This window comes from Exophiala viscosa (assembly GCF_022695815.1).
Source record: "Exophiala viscosa unplaced genomic scaffold EDD37scaffold_4, whole genome shotgun sequence".
NCBI lineage: Eukaryota > Fungi > Ascomycota > Eurotiomycetes > Chaetothyriales > Herpotrichiellaceae > Exophiala > Exophiala viscosa.
The window spans coordinates 1,944,198-1,954,346 of record NW_026944356.1 but is presented as its reverse complement, the minus strand read 5'-3'; the positions used below and the strand labels follow the sequence as shown (position 1 = coordinate 1,954,346).

Below are 10,149 nucleotides of genomic sequence, written 5' to 3'. Positions count from 1 at the left end.
TGGTGACTAGGGTGCAGACTGATGGCCTCTTCGAGAGACGTTTGAGGTGGAGTAAGGCGTCAGCCAGCACTTTCACATGTCAAACTTGGCAATTCCATGGAAAACCCCTTTCTCCCAATCGCACAACAAGATGCAAAAGAAATCAACTGATCGTGGGGCCAATCTGCACCCCGCCAAACCACCGACATGCAGATAGACAGCACTGCAGCAAGGAGGCGTTCCCAACAGAAAACCCTCTTCAAGCGCTATTTGTAACATTCCGTGTGCCATGAATCCATAATTTCTGCAAATCGTGCGGCGATCATAGATACGCAGCCATATATGGCATATTGAAACGGTGAGCAGTTAGGGATCGTGTCCGACATGACAGGGGCTAAAATGACAGTGTCAAGGGGTAAAATGACTGTCCAAGGTGTTTTATGACAGACAACCGCGTCAATTGCCTATTTAGGAAGCACCCGACATTTAGTACTCAAATTTGGGTCTAACTCGGGAATAAGTCCTAAAAAATCTCCCAAAATCTTCGAGTATTACATAATATCACTAAAAATTCGGCGGCTACCGCCGCCTTAGTAAGCCTTCTATCCGAAAGTCTCTAATGTGACGGACACCAGATCAAAATGACAGACGAAATGTCAAGATTTTAAAGTGACAGACGTGACGGTCATGACAAAACTCGATCCCTATGAGCAGTGCTGCACATTAAAGCGGGGTGTCGGCGTTCGGTGTCCCGCCAGGATGTCCGTACGAGGGTAGAGTGTAGTAGTTGCATGAGGTTCACTTCACTGGATACATGTGGCTGGCTCGGCGAATATTTATACAGCGATGGGATGGGCGCGATGGGTTGCATAAGCCTCAGCCATACCCTTGATAACCAAACAATGGACCCCAAACCCCAACAGTGGAGATGAATGGGAAAGCGCCGGACAAACTGTTGCTCGAACCATAACTTCAAACGCTCTTGACGCTGAACCACCATATCGGATCCACCGGTGTAGTGTATATGCATTCTGTTGGGTGCGCGAGACCTCGTCTGTGCAGCGAACTTCTGGCGGAGTGCATATACACCGCCTCTTGTAGCAATGATAGACAACACGTCCTCAACACCGGAGAAATAGGTTTGGTTCTGGCCTCTGTGGAGCTCCCATGCACAACGCTGCAGAATTTTCATGGGATACGAGGTTTGCTATGGAGACTGGAGACTGGAGACTGGAGACTGGAGAATCGAGGGGTTCGTTTAGAGATTTGAGGGTTGGATTATTGCGGTGCGGGACGGATCTGGAGTGTTGTTGAGGAATTCGCCTTCGTGGGGATTAGATTCCGTATACAAACATGTTCACATCGGTGGGCGCCGTTAGGTGTTGTAACTGCATATTGCCACCGTACCAGATGGGGATGGGATTAGCACACAGTGGTACCGCACTCTGAGCAGACAAGAAAAACATTTCGGACATCTGCAGGGTCAAACGGAAACCGCATTATTGTTGTTGTTGCTTGGTGCTTCTTGTGAGGAATTACCAATATTTTTTGATAGAGGCGCGGCTTCGCCCTGCCCCTCGCTCCGGATGATTTATTTCTCCGAAATCATGTGACAACGAGATAAGTGCACATGTTTCAAACTCGAAAGCAACCATTCTACCGGCACTCACGGCATCATGTTCTTCAGACTACCAAGTCAAGATTATTAATGATTATCTGGTATGCTGGCCTTGTGGACCATCTCCGAATAGCGGCTGTTGGGTGCATGAGGGTTGTGGTTGCGTGATATGCCGCCCAAAACTGCAGGATCAACTCTTCACTTCTATGGATTAGCATACGAATATTATGGGGCTCGGCCAGGACGTGTCGACGGGAGCTAAGTTGTGGAGGGTGGTCTACCCGACGCGTTCTGGTGTCTTGGAGTCGAGTGACCTGTGGCGAGAAGGCGTCTCGTTCAGGGGTTGGGTTGGCTTAGACTTTGTCAACCACCATCAGTAGTATCCCGCCGCAGGGACTCCGATTAACCTTTCCTTCAAGTGCCTCTTGAGATTTACAGGCACGGTCGATCGACGCGAGACCCTGAAACCCCAAAGAGGGCGCAAAGGTGGCAACATACCCAAATCAACCATGATACAAATGATATGCTGCGAAAATAGGCTGATAGCGATGACAGGAGGCAACAATGCAAGTCATCCACGTCAAACAATGCACTCCAGTGTGTTCGCGTCAGTCTGTAAACTGGAGATTGCTCCACAGTTTCGACCATTCTCACCTCGAGGTTTTTTGGTGACAGATCTTCATCGAACATGCGCGAGTCTCGAACACCATCACTAACATGATGCCCCAAAGAGCAGTTGCTGGATCTGTCTGCGTACGCTGGCAAGCCACTTTGGAGATGGGAGGCCAAGGCTCGCTTGCATACCGCCTGCAGCAATCGCTTGCATATCTTACCCTTGGACAGTAATAAGGGATATATTGCTCAATTTGTGGCCCTTTGCAGATGTGATAATAGAAACACTCGTCAAGAGAAATGTGGGACGAATTTTGTATTGTAGTCCAGTCCCCTAACTTCAATCCCTGGAGACGGCTTTTGACAGCCAAAAGAAATGTGACGGCAAAAAGTGGCGCTGGCCTGCGACAATCCGTGCATATTATATGAATCAACAGCACCATTATTCTGGTCGTGTCTAATCTTGGACCGTCGCAGCGGTACGAAGTGCTCAGTGGGAAATGACCGTGGATCTCGCGTTTCTGATGCTTAGTCGGGCAATGTTCGGGGTGGGTTGCCTTTTGGGCAGGAATATAGAATTGTGGCCGATTGACTCGTATGGGAGTTGTGCTGCATATCCCCTACTCTCACCCCTTGCGAGGACCAGGTTGCTGCTCAGGCGAACAGCAGCCAGCAAGAAGCCAATGCCTCTCAATGATTGTGTGGCTCAATACCCCTGCTGCATTTGAAAACTCCACACTCCGTACGGAGTAGGTAATGGAAGAGGTTTTCGTCTGGGGCCTGAGACCGTGTCTTCCGCCATGGGGTTGTCGAAAGGACGTGCATCTGCCCGAACTCCCACAAATAAAGTCAGACCGCGCCACGGTTCGAAGTGATTGGTTGACCGTCTATACCGCCCTTTCAAGTCATGACTCGTGGGGTGTGCGGCACGCATGGCCTGCAGGTGGTACTAGCTGGCAATGCGACACGGAAAGTCGTCCATATCACAGTGTCGATAATCTGGTCGCAGGGTGTCAGGATGGAATGAGCAACGATTAATCTCAAGGACATTGCTGTACGTCATCTCGAGTCGATACTTTGATGCTGAAGTAATATTGGCGCAAGGACGCACATGATGCCAAAGGTACGTACCTCATGACGACCTTGAGAGGAGCCGCGAGATCCGGTAGGTCCAGGGAACCATGCGGAAAGAGCGAATGGATTGATACACAGCGTCCATAATCGAACCACGGTGGAGCTTCGCCAGGGATGTTGGTTGTCAATACTTGGGAACGCTCCATGCTCACCGCTTGTTAACGACTACAGTCTGGAACCAGTATTCAACATGGTCGCCTCGTCGTCCTATGAATTTGGGAGCCCCTGAGTCTGGTAACAGCCAAGTGCGAGCGCGTTGGCGACGTGCGCAGGGTCTTGTAACTTGTGCTTGGGCCTCCCCACCATTCAAATGATGAATGCGGCTTCTTTCGCTGATTTCAGAGGATCTTGCACGTCGCGGGGTATGAATCGCTTTGACGGACACTGATGGGTGCCACAAAATTCCCCTGTCAGACAAAGGAGTGCTTTATCCTTCCTGCCATATGTAAGGACTTGGCGAGTGTTGTTTGTCTTTGCTAGTGCATAGTGAATAGACGTGACCCAAAACATTGATGAGGAGAAGACGACTCTAAATCTAGAGGTCACGACTCCGGGCTGTTACAGGTCTCAACTGTGGCGCATGTTTCCAAGGCTCGAGTGTCCTGCCTGGTACCCCTCGGCGTCGAAGTCAAACATAGTTGTGTGGCAGCTTCTAAAAGACTCTTACCACTGTTACGATGCTAGACGTGGCCAGTGCAGGCATAGGCACTTAATCCAGCTAACATCACGGAGTATTTGTACAGATTAACTATCCGGAACAATGCGCTGGCGTTCGCTCGTCTTCACACTTATTCTCCGAATGCGTAGAGATCTGCGCTTTCCACGCGATGGATTGCCAGGCACGAATCTGGTTTGAAAATGACTTTCAAGCGATCTTGCTCGGTGACGGACCGGAACACAAAATGCCTTGAATAAGCCCCTGCTGGGACGTGGACGGGAAAAGGTTGTCAGACGGCTCAAGAGGTCTGCGGAGGGAGCCTCCAGGCTTTCCATTGGCGGCCAAGTTGAGATGCGGTTCGTTCTTCCGACGAATATCTACAGACAGGGGGCAGCGTGGGTAGCTTTTCTTGTTGGGAGATTGGTTCGTGCCTTGTGTGGGAAGACGTGGGGAGCCCCAGTGGTTGGGCTACGCGATATGGGCGGTAAGCTTGTCAGAAGGTGAATCAAGTGGAAAGGCGTGAAACTGTGCTACACTGCCAGAAGATATCCGGCAACACTCACATATACCTCCCCGTGCAGGAGACGCGTAGGAGGGTCAAAGTTGTTCCCAAGATAGGAAGTATTATCGGAAGGAAGCAGAGATGGACGAGGGAAGCGGTTATGCTGACTGTGACAGTTCCTGCTTATCGCGCTGACTGCATGATTTCCATACTCGTACTTGGCCGTGGTTGCTGGAGGGAGAAACGAAAAAATTTCAGATCTTGCCGGACAAAAAGACCGGTACGGAGTACTAAGCTCCAAGTCGTCATTCGGTTGGCGCAGCCACTGCTATCATCGTGGGCAACAAGTCGCAAACTTCCCAGTTTTGTGCCAGACAGCTTTCTTTTTTTTTCTCCTTCGGCCACTTTTCTAAGGTACCAGGTATCTAGCGGGGGAGGCTTGAAAATGAAAGCACCCGGCAACGCGTGCAAGCCTCTAAAAACCTGAATCTCAACGCTCAGGCCCCTTCGATCTATACTAGAGGTTTCTAAGCCCGTCCACTTCCGCAAGCGGCACTCCGCTTTCAGCAATTAATGATGCTACAGCACCACTTGCCAACGTGACAAGTGTAACTAACTATCTTGATACTATGATGCTGCGAACAGTGTGCTGGATGTCATTGAATTCACATTTCAACGTCCGTCAATTCAGGGTTTCGAAAGGGGATGAAATGAATTAAACCTCAAAACTTACCGCAAGCATACCGAACCGTCAAGATGGTACTACCGCTCTACACATTTTCTCCGCGCCAATCCGGCATTTGTACACGAAATAATGTGGCACTCTTGCTGAGTCTTGCGACGACAGGAGAAGGTGGGGGGAGTGTTTCTTTCGAGTGCAAAATGGTGCACAATACAATCACGTGGTCGTTCCCAGATTCTGCTCTCCATCCCAAGGCGGTGAATCTGTGTTATCGTGAGGCATTGCATGATCGATCTTCCATACTTCCAGCGGTTGACCTTGCGGTTCGATGGTTATTCATCTTCTCAACAATTAAATCTTCCTGCGCACCTCACGCCATTTTTGTTTTTCTGTTGGTCAAGTCCGTCAAAGCAAAACCCTCCCATGTCTGGCTATCCCGCATGGCCCATGTCTTCCCGTCATTAGTAAACTCTACCAACGCGTTAGCCGCAGCTTTGATTTCGACCGACCCGAGTTTACTTTGACACTTAATCCTTGCTTGGTGCGCCACCGACAAAGTCCGCCCACTTCCTGGTTGCAGGACTTGACCCTGGTCATATCTCTGTCTTTCGCCTCTGCGGTCGACCCGCGCTCTCCAGGCTAGAGGGGAGAGTCCACCCATTTTCTCGTGTCTGTCTTCCTTGGGCTGCCAGCGGTGATCCCCAACTGCCTGCCTACTTTGGGCCACTCGAGACTCAACACCTTTACCCTGCTCGCCAGCTTTTCCTCTGCCCACCATCCACCAAACTCACCCTCGTCCTATATCCTTAACACCTTTCCTCCTCTCCTCCCATATCCTAGGCATCACCCTCAGCCTAGTCTGTCGACATCACCAAAGGAGAGCCGGAATTTCAAACGACTTGCGAGCGTCTTGGGCATTTTCCACGTTAAAAGGTGCCTGTTTGGACAAGCGGTCGGCCACCGATTAGCGAGCATATCCGGATCAGCGTGGGAACATTTCTCAGCAACAAAGAAAAAGAGGAGGACACAAATTGCATTGTCACCGCAAGACACATTGTTCCTTCGTGTCTTAAAGTACACTGTCACGTCCCAGAGTGCAAGACAATCTACGAGTACTGCCGTACGGTCGATCTCTGATCCCGTGGCGTGACTCTTTTTTGCTGCACTTCTTAACGGTGACGGTTGCTTGGACACCACCCACCGACCTTCCAACACGCTGCGGCCAGCGTCTTCGAGTTCCGACTTCTTCCAGCATCGTTCCTGCTACTTTCTAAAACTCGTAAGTACCTTTCCCAATTCTCTGTTCATGGTAGCGGCGTCGAAACATTTTTGTGGGATCTGCACAAGCCCTCAAATATTGAACGCGGCTGCTCTGGCTGCGCTCAGACAACCTTTTGGGCAATCGGCGATAATAACTCTCACGTCTTCCACCATCGTTTCTCCGCCTACAACGCTCCTACCACGACACTTATTTTTATTATGCACAATGCTCTGACCGTGTAACTGACATTGATGTCTATATTAGACTGTTCTCCCCCGCAAATTCTTTCAGCCCTCCTCGGGCTGCTCTTGATGAGCCTCGTAGCGCGCTCTTCTTTGCAGCTCCCGGTTTGGGCTTAACAACCTCAAAACCGACCGAATGCCTTACACACCTCCTTCTCAGCTATCACCTTCCTCCTCCAAGCAATCCAGTCCTACTCCGAGCCGGTCTCATTCATACATCAAAGGACAGTTCCTGTCTCCACAGCCGCCGGCTCCATCCGGTCGTCCAAATCTCCCTCGTTCCAACGGATCATCCTCATATCTGACCAAGCATCGACGGAGTCCTTCGTTGAATGACGCTCAGACCGAGATCCTACACAACGGAGAGGCATACCAAGAAAACCGGGCATTGGATCCATATGGTAGCATCCGCCAATCGCCGCCTCCTGCATCCAATTCATTGATACCCGCAGGCATGACCATCTCCCCACCCGAATCCTCCCACAACTCCAGCGATGACGAGGATCTTCATACAAGAGGTCGATCGAGGGATATCGAGCTTGGAAACCTAGAAGCGTTACAAGCAGCCATCAGGTCGATAGAACAAAGAAAAGGAGGTTCACCAACCCGACGCCAGGGTAATAACGAGACAACCACCATCAAGATGGATCTCGCGGCCCCTCAACTCGACGGCCCTGTTCAGACAGAAACCCTGCAACTGCGGCGGCCTCCGTTGTCCCAAGAAGCCAGAAAGATCTCTCACTCACGCTCATCCACTGATTCGAGCATCGTCTTCGAGTCTCCGAAAACACAGATGGCCCCTGTAATCACCCGACAAGACACTGATGACAGCGATAGCGACAGCCAAGGTCCGCCTACCGATCGTCCACCGATGGTCCGAAAGAAGTCAGGCGAACTGGTTCGCCCAGCTCTCAGGGCATCCTCTAGACGGCGGCCTTCAAGTATGCCAGGTACCCCAACCTACTCGAAAGCAGTCCACTTCGATTCCCATCTCGAACACGTTCGACATTTCCTACAGGTCGACAGGCCTCTTGCCGTCAGCGCTGGATCCTCACCTGTAGAGAACTATGAAAGTGATTCGGAATTTCCCTTTGGTTCTGATGAAGCCAGTGCTCGGCCACGAACGACATCTCCTGAATGGGAGCTGCGACTTACCAACTTTGCAGCAGACATTGAAGCTCGCAAAAACCAGGTCGTCTCTGTTGAACGTGTCTTCCTTTCATCAGACAACAAGAACCTCATCGGCTCCGTCGCTGTGCAGAATCTGGCATTCTCCAAACAGGTGGTCGCTCGATTCACTTTTGACTATTGGAAGACCACGTCCGAAGTTGTCGCCGACTTCAACAACGATGTGCGTCGAGGTCAAAGCGATGGTTTCGACCGATTCAACTTCAGCATCAGGTTAGCTGATCAAGCCAACTTGGAAAACAAGACACTGTTCTTCTGCATCCGCTATACGGTCAATGGTCAGGAGTTCTGGGACAACAATGCTGGCTTCAATTACCAAGTCGACTTTGCTAAGAAGACGAAAGTTCAACATGGCAAGAACGGCATGCCGGGTCTTGGTGCAAGGCCGATAACAGCACTGCCACGCACACGCCAATCTCCACCTACCTCATCCGGAAGACCAAAGGGCTTGCCAACTTCGTTTGATGACTTCTCAACTGGCTTCGAAAGCTTCGGCTTCGGACAGTCTGCAGGAGCCCTCATGGGTGAACCCAAGCTCAAGCTGAGGAGCCCAAGATCCAAGACGGAGTTGATGCCGGATCCACCGTCCCGTCGCAAGGTGAGCGGTGGACAAGCATTTGGCAATCGATATGACTTCAACTCATCATTGACCGCCGCCAAGAACTTTGCCGTGGCCGCTCTTGGTGAACATAGTGGCTTGACTTTGAGGGCAGATGCAAAGCAGTCTTCCGGCGATGGTCCTGCAACCACTCCTACGAAGAGCGTCACAATTGCTCCACCCAAGCAGAATGCTGGCGTCAATGGTTCAGTCCCTGAAGCTGTCTCACCTGCTCCAGCCACTGCTCCTATGACATCCAAGCCAGCTGCTCTGGTGTCCGAAAAACCCTCACTCAGTAGCCGTGAATATGCGGATCTGGTCGAGAAGTACTGCTTTGTAGGTGCCCAACATCGGGGAAAGAGCGAGGAAGTCAAGACACATTGAAGTGCTAATTTTGATTTTTTGCAGTTTGGAACGGCCAAGGCTGAACCTTTGACGAAGACTGCTTTGAGTATGGTCGATGGTGCTGCAGACTCTGCGTCTCCGTTGGATTTGAGTGCTGAAGGCAGTCCTCGATCCACGAATTCGTCTGGTTCCTCAACTCCCACACCTCCTCGGAGTATGTCGCCGACACCTTCATCACAGTCGACCAAAGCGAAGGACTCTTACCTGTCTCGATCATCGTCACGGTCCAGTTCATACTTCCGGTCACGATCGCAATCGCCAGTTGCTTTCGGATATCCCTATCACAACTCATCACACCATACCTTGATGTCTGAGACACCCACTCAGACAGCAATTCGAGGCTAGTCACCGTTGGTGTCATCGCCAAGCTTTGTCTCACTTGGGGCCAGCTTTGTCGACAAAGGCTTTGGGACATGATTTGCACGGGTTGATGTGATGCAAGCAGCTCCCACGTCTGAAACCTTCTTGCTCTGTGTGTTGCGCCATGCCGGCACATGAAATACCGGCAGCGTTTCCAACACAACATGAGAAGCAAACAATCGGCATCTTGAGCGCAAGCTGAATCGACATTTGTGATTTTGTCTGCTGTTCTTTTAGCGCTCAGACAATTTGTTTCCAGTTCATCATTTTGAGCGGCCGCTTTTCAGCGGCATTTTCCTACCTCGATCGGCGTCTTCGGCGGAAACCTCCTAAACATGGTTAATAGACGCGCCTCCTGTTTGCAAACGGTGATAAAATCCACAGCACTTTCGCTCCAGTGAACTGGTACGAATCCAGCCTGGGGCAATGGGCTTAGACCGGTACCAGGTTCGAAGAAATGGGACCAACAGTTGGTCCATACCAAGGGCTAAAAAAGTTTTGACATCTGGTGTTCTCTTCTTGTAATTGCCTTTTTCGCAAATGATGGTTTGGGTTTGGCTCGGGTTCAGGAATCAAGATCGGGCGTTAAGTTGTCTGGGGAATGGGATCTCTTCTCCGGTCCATTACTCTCGTGGCATTGTGGCCTGTGCGGGAACGTCCCACTGCATGGTAGCCTGGCGTTCGTGGGGTGATGGACTTGGTGGACATGGCATTGCGAAGGATCAGCATGGATGAAGCAAGCGCTCCACGTGCAATGCTGTCTAACGAAATCTTGCATGGGCTCGGATGATGGATTGATGGTTGTGTCTATGATGTCGACGGCTGGATGTTGGTTGAACGACAAAAAGTATCGAGGTTCGTCAAGGGCGGGTGTTGAGTTGATAACCCTTATCTTGCGGACTCTGCTTTA

General features: G+C 50.9%; 1 protein-coding gene across 1 annotated transcript; it reads left to right on the top strand.

Annotated features, from left to right (window-relative positions):
- Positions 1-6,632: 6,632 nt before the first annotated feature.
- Positions 6,633-9,293, top strand: EDD37DRAFT_385286 (protein phosphatase). The gene has a single exon (XM_062812165.1). The coding sequence runs from the start codon at positions 6,825-6,827 to the stop codon at positions 8,856-8,858; it is 2,034 nt and encodes a 677-aa protein (XP_062671277.1). The 5' UTR covers positions 6,633-6,824; the 3' UTR covers positions 8,859-9,293.
- Positions 9,294-10,149: the final 856 nt, after the last annotated feature.

What these genes read in the sequence shown, in the direction of transcription:
- EDD37DRAFT_385286 (XM_062812165.1), top strand. Translation starts at nt 6,825, where the DNA reads ATGCCTTACACACCTCCTTCTCAGCTATCACCTTCCTCCTCCAAGCAA.